The sequence below is a fragment of the Haemorhous mexicanus genome, chromosome 1 (genome assembly GCF_027477595.1).
Source record: "Haemorhous mexicanus isolate bHaeMex1 chromosome 1, bHaeMex1.pri, whole genome shotgun sequence".
Lineage (NCBI taxonomy): Eukaryota > Metazoa > Chordata > Aves > Passeriformes > Fringillidae > Haemorhous > Haemorhous mexicanus.
This window is the reverse complement of record NC_082341.1, coordinates 49533658-49546763: the sequence shown is the minus strand read 5'-3', so window position 1 is coordinate 49546763 and position 13106 is coordinate 49533658. Positions and strand designations below refer to the sequence as shown.

At 34.1% G+C, this 13106-nt stretch overlaps 1 protein-coding gene across 3 annotated transcripts in view; it reads right to left on the bottom strand.

Annotated features, from left to right (window-relative positions):
• Positions 1–13106, bottom strand: part of LOC132328974 (solute carrier family 12 member 7) — an 89328-nt gene that overhangs the window by 27092 nt on the left and 49130 nt on the right. For all 3 annotated transcript variants that reach the window (XM_059849491.1, XM_059849482.1, XM_059849501.1), the window contains 7 exons: positions 11909–12083; positions 9971–10089; positions 9131–9229; positions 7148–7267; positions 5373–5477; positions 3141–3309; positions 397–592 (listed from right to left, as the gene is read on the bottom strand). In XM_059849491.1, coding sequence (XP_059705474.1) covers positions 397–592; positions 3141–3309; positions 5373–5477; positions 7148–7267; positions 9131–9229; positions 9971–10089; positions 11909–12083 — 983 coding nt within the window. The remainder of the gene's footprint in view (positions 1–396; positions 593–3140; positions 3310–5372; positions 5478–7147; positions 7268–9130; positions 9230–9970; positions 10090–11908; positions 12084–13106) is intronic.

The following is a 13106-nucleotide window of genomic DNA, read 5'->3' as shown; positions in this document are numbered from 1 at the left end:
ATTTTCTTATCTCATTGCTGTTTCCAGTAAATTGTTCTTATCTCAATCTGTGATCTTTACCTTTTGTGCCTCCAATTTTTCTCTCCAACCCCGCCCAAGGTGGGTGGGGGAAGGTGAAGAAGGGCAGCAAGCAGCAGTGTGATTTGGAAAGTCTCACTGGTAGCACTAAATTGCCGAGCAACATTCCTAAACCATGACACTGATTTTAGTAACCAACCGGCTTATAAGAAAACGCAAACCAGTGGTTGAAGAGGGCTGAGAGAACCCACTCCAGATTAAATCAGATACAGATTCAATTGTTCATCAGAGTTCAGTAGCACATTTCCTCCACACAGCAAATACATTAGTCACACAGTCGAATTACAAATGCAAATGAGAAAGTCAATAAACACATACCAACAAAATTTTTCCATGAGAAACGATTTTCTGCCTGCTTCCACGACTGTGGCCATGCCATCAGGACCGTGTTGTGCTTCATCCCTCCTAGACCAGCTGACTGAATCAAATAGGATATTCCATCTCTGAAGTGAGGAGATACCACAATCTGGCAAAATCCTTTAGTCTTTTCTACACCCATTAAGGCCTTAACATTCTGCAACAGGAAAATTACACATAGGGAAATACAAACCATCAACACTGATAATTAACACCAGAAGGAGTAACAACATTAAATAATAGCAAAACTTTAACAACAATGTATAACCAACATGAAGAAATCACTAATTCCAAAAGAGTGAACATGATTCTATGAAAACTACAGCCCAAATTGCTACCACCCCAAAAGACACCACACACAGTTTTTTCATTATTTTAATTATTCAGCCTTTTACTTCCAAAGAAGAATTAACAAGACATGAGTAAAAACACGTAGATAAAGACAAATTAAGTAACCCTGCTTCAGGTAAAGTCAAAACCAGTGACTGACAAAGCAACATATGGTTGGAATGATCAGTCATTGTTTTGGAATTGGAAGAGTTTGCAAGTGTCATGCCAAGTACTTAAAAAGAAGAGGCTGCCAAAGTTCCTTAAATACCTTTGACATTAAGAGGCTGATTATTTATCAGCTCCCAACATGGAAAAACAGATGTGCAGGAGAAAATTGGAAGCACTGTCCAAATAATGACAAGATAAACTGACCAGATTAAATATCCCACAATCCTTTAATTTCAGAATAGCTGTCCTCCATTTAAACACTGACAAACATGAAGACATATAACCAGGTAATTTAAAAGAAGCATTCAAACCAGTATCAAGCTTGACCAGGGAACATGAACTTTGGCAATTATTATTTTCTGATTAAATAACTTTAAAACTCTCCATCATAATCAGTGACTTGTGGGGGAGATCAACATGTTTCAGTAGGAAGAACTAATACATAAATATTCTGAATTTTACAAAAACCAAAATTTGTCAAAAATCATCAGAAACAGATTAAATCAGTGTGCCAGGCACTGTCTCAGTGTAGCTTCACATCAGAAACTCCATGTAACAGAGAAAAAAGTCTTCAGAGAACTTGCTAGCAAAGATAACAACTATGTCTGTACAAATAATATCTGTGAGGGCTTATCAGTTTAAATAGATGGGGGTTTTTTAATGACAGACAGAAGAAAATCTTTATTTTCTACAGGTGTCCTAGAAACACTTTCTAGTTTAATCTCTCCAGAACCAATGAGGCCTCCAGATGCTAAAACTTTTACAATTCATCTTCATTTCCATTTTAAAAGCAATCGTTTCCTAAATCTTAACATCAGGTCTGACTTTCCAGAAAACCCATGGATTAGGCCTCCCTTAAACTCATTCATTTTCCATCCCTCAGAAAAACAGCTAAGTTAGGCTGTCTACGCATAACATTTCAAATTCTTGTGGGCAAACAATTTCTGTCTAAAGGTTTTTTCCTGTTTTATTTCATAGGCCTAATTTTGTATTCTTCATCTTGTTTTCTACTCATACATGTTGATAGCAACAGCTTAGTAACAACTGCTTCCACAACATAGCATGGTTCAACTTTTCAACTCGTTTTCAAGTTAATTGGTCTCTTTATACTTTGTTATTTTAAAAACCACTATGGATAAGCCTGAATAGCAAGAGGAAGAAAAAGGAAAACTGTAAGGAAATGGGCAGTTAGCTATGCTAGCTAGTCCATTTCAAGATTTTAAATGCTCATCTATTTAAGAGATACGAGATCTGAAAAAATCACAGGGGTTTTTACACAGCTTTGAAGGCTACTTGGATCAAAACAGTAGACATATAACTGGTACTCTTTTGAGCAACACTGCAGAAATTAACCAATGTGGAAGATATAATGGCAATCAAAACCTGCTTTTGAACATTTTAAAAAAGTACAGGAAACATGACAGTTTCTCCAAATATTTTCCCACTCTATAAAGATAGGAGGAGGAGAGTTTGCATAGGCAAGTAAATATAAGTACTATTATTAAAGATATTGAATTGAAACTAAATTTACTTTTGTTTGTAGGTATAGTTGGATATAATTTTAAATTATATAACAACTTACTATTTTTTTCTACCTATCCTATTTTTTCTGGAGATATGGTAAAAATAGAAAGATAAAATAAAGGATCCCAAGAAGGATCCTGTTCAGAGTTTTCTGGCAAAGAGTACTCCTAATCCTAATTCTCATATGTATTTCTAGAAGGATGTAGAAAATCACATCATGAGGATGATGTTATGCCAAACATTTGCATTTGTTAGTTAAACATTAACTTTTTTGTTAAATATATGCTGTTTGCTTTATAAGGTAATTTGTTAAAGCTTGCTGAGTTTTGGTGGTTTTTTTGTTGTTGTTTTTGGGGGGTTTGTGGGGGGGGTTTGGTTTTTTGGAGGGGGGTGTTAAATTTTTTTTTTTATGTAATTTGATTGTAAGCCCAGGACTCTCAATATTAAAGAAAAAGCTAGGAAGTATAAGTGTTGCCTCATCCTATTAGAAAATTTTATAGAACATTTTGCTACATACACCAATCCATTCTTTTTATATAATCATTGATTGTGCTTAAAGCAAAAATAGATGTTTTATTCAACATTTTAAAACAGTCTGTTCTCATTAAATATATGAGCTATTCAGATTAAACATTTAAATTCTAATGTAAATAACAAGTCTTTGCAAGCTCTCTTTTACATACCTCTTCAGCTTTCTGAGTTTCTGTATATTTATCTAAGTAGATTCCCTGAAGCACAGAACCCACAATAGTCAGTCCTTTACCAGCCTTCAACTGAGAGGTAAAAGAAAGCAATCTCGGGTGTTTGACTAACTGCTCATTATCCAAGTTTAACAAGACCAAAAGTTGAGGTCTGCCAAACAAAGGGAAAAGAAGTTTAGTGCACACACACATTCCTTAGGAAGAACTTGAAAATTAAAATGAAGAATTAATAAAATGCAGATTAATTGCTTAATTCAATGGAAAACAGGCAATTCCTAAGTAGGTAAGCCATAATTTGCAATTACAAACAACAGTTCAGGTACAGAATACATAAACCATCACAATGTAATTTTGAAAAGTTCCCTTAAAGACCAGTGACCCCTAGAAAATTATAAAATCACTCTTCCAGTGTCATCTGGTGCAACCTGCTGCTTGAAATGACTAAACGCTGAACATTGCTTACTGCTTCATTCAGTTAGATTTGGAAAACCTCTAGAAACAAACCTCTGGGTCACCTCTTCAGTGGTAAATTATTTTATCATGTTCTCTTATTCTCCTATCCTAATCTGCTGCAAGAAATCTGACTCCATCTTCTTAGTAACCTTCTTTTAGGTTTTGCATGTTTATAAGTTAGTTATAACTTCTAGGTTCCTCTTCAGCCTCCTCCAAGCTGAATAAGCATAGCCCCTCAGCCCTTCCCTACAGGAGAGATGCCCCTGTGCTTCAACTATCATCTGCAGTGGTATCTACTCGACTTTGTCATTCCTACATCATGGTACATAAACATGGAAGAAATATTCTAAATATATTCTAATAAGTGCTAAACAAAAATAAATATCTCCCAATATATTTACTTCTCAATATACTATTTGTCCTCCTGTCCAGCATGCTATTGCCAAGACACACTGCTGGATTGCTACCTACCGGGAACCACAGGTCCTTTTCTACCAAAGCAGCTTCGCAGTCTTCTATCACTGCTCTGAATATGCCTGTACTAGCCATATTCAGGTAAGGATAGAAGGATAACTTGCAGTTATCCTTCTAGATTTTCATGATGTTCTCAAATGACCCACCCCTCTACCTGCATAGGTCCTTACAAAAGGACAGTCAACCCCTTAAGCATACCAAGAGTACCCAAAGTTTCAGCTGCATACTAGATGAGGATGCACTCTGTTTCCTTTAATCAATATTCAGTCCATTTACTTTTCCCAAATCAACATTTTATACTTTTCCTGTCTTTGCTACAAGTTCAAAAGACTGATGACAAGTTGGATCATACTTCCTACCTCAAAATTAGCATAGTTTAAGGTGTAACAAGATTGTTCAGTTCTAGCAATTATATTGACACAATAGAAAGATAGCTCATTTGGAACTGAAGCAGTCAAATATTTAACAGGATTGTCAATGCTATATTACACCAGTATCTCTGAGATGCCAAGTTCATCAGTCCCAGGAAAAATGGTAAAGTAATGCCATTATACTGAAGGACAACAGAACACTGCATGTGCATGCACGCCATGATACTATCACTGAGCAGTGACTAGAATTAAAGTATCACATGACATCAGGAGTGACAATGTGCAAACGTCCTTCATTTTTAAATATTAAGTAACTTTTAAAGTAGGCTTTGAGGAAAATTAAATTTAACAAGTAAAAAAAATATATTGCAAAAATAGTAGTGGACATCTAACTCCATTACAGTAAAATTTGAGATTTTGTTTTAATGGCATCTAAGCAATTTAGAAAGTGCTACTATTGAATGAAGCTATATAAAGAGAACACCACAAAAAAGAATTTAAACAAAAAAGGGTCCTCTGTAGATTTGTACAATGTATTTCAGTAGGAACATATGCACAAACAAAAAAAAATTGCACTTATGGAACTGCAGTGTTTCTTCTATAGAGACAGTGAGATTCTGTTTCTTTGAATCTGAAAAATCTATAAATAATCAAACATTACAATGCTTCTGCGTTTTTGAAAACCATGTCAACACTATATGGATTTAACTTCTAGTTAGTTTGCCACAAAGCTGACGACCACAAGTCACATTCCGTTTCAGTAAAATAGTAGTATTGCAATGACATTATTGCCATGCCCAAGTTAAAACATTATTTTAAAGGTGAATCTCACTTTACTTCACTGCTTTACCAGCAGTATTCCAATATATTTCCATATTTCAAGAATTAAGTGACTCCGAGAAACATAGGACTCTACCTCCAGTTCTTGGTGTGAGGAGGACCGTCTTCAACACGAAGCAAAGCATAGCGAGCTGCATTCAGAGACAGTCCTCGGATTCCATCGCCCCATTCTTTTTCCGCTCTTCAGGATACAAGAGATTCAATTAACAGGGTCCCATTTATTTATACAGATCAAGTACTTTTTCTCATGGATGCAAAAAATGACCACTCTTTTTGCATGAATGCATGAAAAAACCTTGTCTTGTAGACTTAAAAAAGAATTGAAGACTAACCAAGGTAAAGCATTCCAAACCCGTTCAGGGTAATTTTTTCCGTATTTATAAATATTTACTATGGTCTATTTTATTCATACTTCAGAAGCATTTTTGTAATGGTGAGAGCTACTAAAGTTGCTTTTTAGCACTAGAATGAATAAGTGAAGGATACTTAAAAGGAATTATTTTAAAGTAGCAAAATTAGTAAGTGAAACTTGACTTTACATGGATTAGTATAACCTGTCTTGCCCTCAACACCACCACGATAGCCTTCTCCACTTTCTTTTCTTCGCAGCTTCTCTCCCAGAAAGCCTTAAGCTCCAACCATTATCCTGACCATTTTCAGTCTCCCTACATTTTCCAGTCTTTTTAATTCCAGTATAGAATATTGATGATTGAAAGTGGTCAGGAGAATGGATTCTATAATGGCAAGGGGTCCCTCTCCTTTGCCCACCCTCCCTCCCTCCCTCCCTCTGATTTTCACTCATGAATTTTCTCTGAACTAAGCTACCTCTAGTAAAGCATCTCCTTCAGCAAGATAAATGTTCTGGTATGTACCAACATTTGTAGAACTTATATATAAATTTGGAATTATGCATAATTTGCTATATATATATATATATATATATATATATACACACACACATACACACACACACATACATGTATGAAGAACTGTTACCATCTGATCTGACTTCCTGACTAAAATCGGGAAATTAATTTCCTTATCACTAGGCCAGTAAATGGAGATGTTATAATCCAGGAAAGCATCTAATCTGGAAATGGAGATATTAAAAGATGGAGGATCCACAGGGTGGAACAGTTTATACCAGCTGATCCACTTAAGAGCTGTGCTTAATCACTCATCAAAACAGTGGCCTAGCTTCAATTTCCTGCTCCAAGATATTACTATTTTCTTTCAGCACAGGGTATCTATCCTTAGAAAGGGACAGCATGACCTTTCCTGATCATAATTACTTGTAGTGTTTCTATATGTTGTTTAGTTAGGGTCTTTGCTGGTATTTTTTTTGGAGTTTTTTTATGAACACTTTAAGACCCATAGTTGCTCAGCATGTCCTACAGGTATGACTATCTCTTGACAAATGCATACAGTGCAAAGTATGTTGCAATTTAAAGATTAATTCTAGAAAGTAATCAAGTCTATACACACAAAAATGCGAGTCTGAGCTTCTGCACAAGGTAATAATAATTTACAGTTTTGTTATGGATGCTGCTTGATATTGAAAGGTAATGTTCCTGAAGTACCAAAAGTTTACACCATCATCTTTTCTCCAGTGAGTTTCCCAGACTTCTTTGCCCTTACTTCTGTCAGTTCTTGCTGATGAAAAGTATGTAACAGATCTTCCAGAGAAATTCAAATCGGAAAACTTACAACCCTTAACAGAGATCGGATCTTACCTTGTTTCAAAGAATACTCTGAACTTTATAACTTCAATTGTATCTATTTTATACAAAGGAGCTTTTTGCTGAATGGTAAAGATATTAAATATAGAATAAATAAGATATATGGTCTTACCCTCTATATTCTATGTATTTGTATATACATCCTGCGATTAGCATGGCAATCAAAGCATAGTACCAAGAGCAAATGAACATCAAGGCAAGACATAAACTCATCCCCAGGAATGAAAGAGTCCTAAAAGAAACCATTTTTTTCCATTTTTTTAAATAGGCATGCAAATATTCTACAAAATTAATTTCTTATTTAACTTCCAGAAAGGCCTTTCACCTTCAAAAGCTATTTTTTAGCTATTATAAAATAAAAAATACATTGTCTCAATTTTAGCTTATATGAAAAAATTGCATTAAGAACCTTTGTGTGACATAAATAATGCATCTAAATTAGATATAACAATAGTTTTACTACATTTGTAGTATATACAGTATTGAAACACCAGTACCTCCAAGTAAGCTCAGTTTCAAAACACATTATCACATACTACTGTTGATTTGAATTTAAGCTAAAAAATTCAAACAGTAAAAAACAATTTTGTTACTTCCAGCAAAAATAGTTGATTAGTTTAAATTCTACTTGACTCATCAATTCTGTTCTTCACTTCTGTTGTGGTCTGTCTCTTGGCAATTAACACAAGTCAATAGAATACAGAAAACAATCTTCTAAAGGTTATGAAGCAGAATGAATGTAAACTGAAAAAATTACAAAAGCATTTCCAAACTTCAGTCTATATGCCTAGTTTGCCCACATTTATCGAATTTAGATGTAAATAATCTCAAAATTAAAAGTTTTGTGTATATTTTTAGTCATATACAACCTCCCAAATTAGTTTTCACCCAATTTCCAAATTAGAGCTAGCTTTGACTATATTGACGGGGTGTCAATATAGTTAACTTTGGTTTGGTACCTTTAGTTTGGTACTTTAGTGCGCTGAGTTCAATTTTAAACTACGGGAATGCTTTCTACAAGTTCTGAGGACATCAGTCTTGTAGTTTGTATAAAAGAACAACAGCTGCTCTTTCATGCCTGAATTAATCTAAGACTCTACTTTCACTCAGAAAAGAAAATGCCATCCCAATTCCTGCTAAACAATCCAAAACCTGCTTTGGCTAGAGGTAGTCACACAGTGAGTCAGCTGCCTCACTGATGTCTCTGAGAAAAATATAAAAACGAATTGTTGCCAAATGTATGTATTCGGAGGGTTAGGTGTCAAACTAGTATGTAACTACAGAGCAGATTTAACAAGTTTTATCAAAGCTAAAACTGCAACATTTTGTTTTCACTCAACTCTTTAAAAAGAAAAACCATAAGTAACTCTTACATCCTAGAATCATGCCAGCTTATCTACTAAATGCTCTAGTATTTAAGGTTATTTCAGCAGTAAAATTTCTTAATAGAATTATTTTTAATGAAGTTAGGTACTTTAAACATACAGTTAGAAAAGAATCAAGAAGTTTCCCAATCTTGGTTTGACATGTTTAAATTCTTAACCCATTAAAAAAAGATTAAACCAAAAAACCACACTTTCACCTTCTGTATTATTACTCACTTTTTAAAGGGTTTACTTCAGTTATTAAATACAGTGTCCAAAACATATTTTAAAACCAGTCATCACATCATCAATGAACCAACTGATGTATTTTGAATGAGACTTTTTTCTGTAGAAGTTTTAGGTTTGTGTATTTTTTGCATAACCAAAATAAAAATCATCCTTGCCAGTTCTCCTTAAGTATATATACAAGGCAAATTTCATGGTTTTTCGTCCTCATTTTCCAACAGAAGATCTCTTTGGTTCTAAGCAGAATAAAATGTCATCCTGTAACGCTTCTCCAAACCATCTATATTAGCCACACATTTTCATGATCACTGTTATTACCATGGCGCTATTCTAAAAACATGAAAACAAATGATGCTCTTATTGACTGCATGAATCACAACTCATTTAAGTCAGAAAGGAGATTTTGCTTTATTATTGCAATAAAATTAACAATTCAGGGCTGTATAGTTAGTTTTAACTCTTCTGAATGAAGAAATATCCCCTACCAGTGGTAATACTTGAAACGAGGTCTCCAGTTGGGAGTTCGCAAAAGCGTCTGAACTGCACAAGCCAGATTTACAAACATATAGCACATAAGGAAAAACCTGTTAAGAAAGGAAGAGCATTTCCTAATGAGAAACGTACTAGACAGATATGGATTAAAATATAAACACAATCCAAAAAAGGGATGGAAGTTGTCCAGTTTCCTGTATACTAGTATACAGTTTTCTGTATACTATGTTCACAGTGGCCAAGAGAACACGAAACACACATTAAGATTGCTTACAGAATATTAGGCCTCAAAATATCGTGTTATCATAATATAGAGCCTCAAACATGTATTTTGGAGACAAACGTGGCAACTAACTGACAATCATGGTGTATCATTTTTGGCTGGGACAGAGTTAATTTTTTTCTTTTTCTATAGTAGCTCAGATGGTATCATGTTCTGGACAAAATCAATAAAAAAGAAATTCCATTCATACTCTAAAAGACTGATTTTTGTCTGTCTCTGTTAGATGCACTTGACCTAAAATAGCAGTAATTATTATTTTTAAATCCAAATTTTTTGAAACTTGAACATGTTTTTATTTGCATTCCAGACCTCTGTCATGGAAAAAGTTCTTTGTGCCTAGAAATTAGTTCAGCCAAAACATTTTGTTGTTTCATATTATCTCCAGGATCAAATAGGAAAACAAAGATAGAAAACAAAGATAGAAAACTTTGGTTTTGATAGAAAACAAAGTCGAACATGTATTATTTAAAAAAGAAAAATAATTACCTAGTTAATTTTAAAAGAAAACACTATTTAACTTAAGAACATAAAACATCACACTCATACTTACATTGAAAGAATTGGTGCTACACTGTCCAATGAGGCTATCAAAATTCCTATTTCACAAATACCAACAGTGAGAAGCAGAGCCCAAGTTGGTTCTCCATTTGCTTTTCCATGACCAAATATCTAGTTAAATTCAAGTTCACAGTAAGATTATGGAAAGCTGTTCATTATACAGTAATAAACTATGCAAATAATGAACTAACTTATTTAGTCTAACTCAAACTAAAAGTAGTTATTAGCTACAAAGGAAAATTATGCAATCTATCCTATGAAAAGCCAAAATTAAAATTGCAAACCACACATTTCCAATATGAAATATGCTTACTAAAGTAAGCAATGACTACATAATATTGAAGTCCTATGAAAGCTGTTATTGAAATATTCTTAAGAAAATTAAAAACCATATGCATAAGAGATTTAAGCCTAGTAAAAAGTTAATATAGTTTAGGCCAGTATTTTTTGTAACATAGAAATTAGGTGTCAATTCAGTACTTATCAACATAATATTGATCCTTAAAGAGAAATTAGACAAGACGATGATCCTGCACAAAATCATTTTGCATGTGGTAATTTCCTTTGTGGAGAATTCTGTACAGCCATACTGGTGTCAGATGGCAAAATGGCTGAGGTTCCAGTGGTATTTATTCTCCTCCATATTCCTCCATTCAAATACAGAAATTAAGACTTCATTCATTCTCCATGCTGTCCTATTCTTTTAGCTTCCTGTCCTCCATAAATTTTCCTACTATTATATTAAAAGCCTCTTTTTTTCTACTCATGTTTCAAGTATTTTGGGTTTTTTTCTTAAATATGGCATAGTCTTGCTTCTATAATAATCTCCTTGCATTTCCTTATTTGTCCATGCAGAAACCATATCACTCCAAAACAGCAAGTGCATCCTCAAGTGTCAAATCCTTCTCTAAATATCCTGCTTCTCTTCAGTTCTCTTTCTTTTACTTCCTGAACCACAAATCTTTCCTTTTGATTCTTCATTCCTTTCAGGTCTAACTCTCAGGACTAAGTCTCAGTGTAATCATAATGTCACCTTCTCTATACCAAATTTTTGCTTCAGGCAAAAGTAAATATTTTTTGTTTCTTTTTCTCTATACTATGCAGAACTTACAACTTACTGCATTACAGCCCCTTTCCACTGACAAGTCAAACTCCACCACTACTCAGTCCCTCCACCCTAGCATACTTAGTGTATTTATTTCCTCTTACAGATAGTCTTGCAAGTCTTGAGGTAAGCTTTCAAACTCCAAACTTCACCATACAGACCACAGCTTTGCTCTCCAGACAGTATAATCTTTTGGAGTTTTATTTACTTATTTTTAACTCAAGTGTAGTTGTCTAGGTTTTGCAGAAGCAGCCCAGCAAGAATTCTCTCATTATCTTCTGTTTACCAGCTCCCTTACTTTGAGAAAAATCTGATTTATTTCTTCTTAAAACATGTACAGAGATCTTGGAAAAAATCTTCATATTTGGAGTCATGGGATAGAATTCTATTGTTACATCTTTACTGACTTAATTTACCTTACAAAAATGAATAAAATCTAGAATTTCATCTCTCTAATATGAGAAGTTTTATGCAGTTCCATAGTGAGATTAAATAGCTCTGTTCACAAATGCAAGCAGTAAACACAGCCTAGAGTCTAGAAGTTCAGTAATGAGTTGCTTCTTAGTTCCATTTATTTCCATTTATAAAATACTATATTCTCAGTTTGGAACTGCTAACTTTTATGTGTAAAATCCAATATAATTAAATTGCATTGCACAAAAATATTGAAGCTCAAACTTTGTCCTACAATAACCTGATCTGTTATTGTACACAAATAGAACTGAGTTTCAAATCTTTTCTTCACATTTTACAGGAACAGCTGAAATAATGTGTCAGTTTTTATTTTCAAAATACTGTAACAACATGAACAAAAAAAAATCTCACTTGAATAAATGGTACAATGCCATCTCTTGCAATGGCCTGCAATAGCCGGGGTGCACCAGTGAGACTCTGGAGACCAGCACCACATGTTGAAAAGAATGAACCAATCACAATAACCCATGGAGAAGGCCAGGCCAGTGTACCAACCACCAGATTTCCATTAACTGCTTCTCCAAACCTTAGGAAAGAAAAGGACAACAAAAATAATTAAAACAAAACAAAACAAAAAATAATCAGTAAGCATTAAAATAACTTTTACAATAGCTTTAACAATCTTTCTGGACAACAGCACTTTTTGACAATAAACACTGTGTTACAGTATGCACTATAGGATTTCCCAACCAAGCAATCTCTATTGTGCTGTTTTAAAGAAGACATTATAATCACTTCAAATTAAGTGCTGCGTCTAAGCAGATATGCAGCAATTATCAGATATCTTGGCAAACGTTCCTGAATTAAAACAATTGCAGGAATATGTACATTTGTATCTTACAGATCCTTGTGAGAGCTAGGAACCAGTTAGCGGAAATCTGTTCCACTATATATAAGTATACACTGGGGCATAAGCAGGAGATTCAGAAGAAGTATTAGTCTTTCCTTTTAAAAGTGTGACACTGACATGCAATAGAGAAATTACCAGACAGAACCATTTTGAGTTTTCCACATCTTCTGGCTGTTGTGCTAACTGATGCAATTTTTAATTTACTAGAGCAAACAAGTGGGTAGAAGTCAGGAAGAGGTGCTTTCATTACAGTCCTGAGTGTCCCATCCAATACTACCTCCACTCTTTTTTTTTTAGATACCTAACTTTATGTTAATTTAGGCATGACGTGAATAAACTACAAAAAAATTATTCCACCCTACCCCTTCCTTCGAACTGGCAGTATTGTTTTAAAAGCAAGTAACGTTCTTATAGTTCATCTTACTGTTGTTAGTAAGCAGCCAAAATTAATTTTAAGTGTGATACCACCATTATTTTTTCCTAATGTGTTCAGTTTTTTTCTAAATAAAAGGAAAAGCCTACATAAATAAGAGAAGAGAAAATTTAAATGTTTTTTGTCTTTTCAAACCTGCCTTTAAAATACGGTCAAGAAACACAGCAACAAAGTGCATATAATATGCCAGTGTTCAAATTCTTGCTTATGCCCAAGTTGGGATGCACGACTATGTACTATTTTCAGCAGATGAAAAAAAAAAGGTA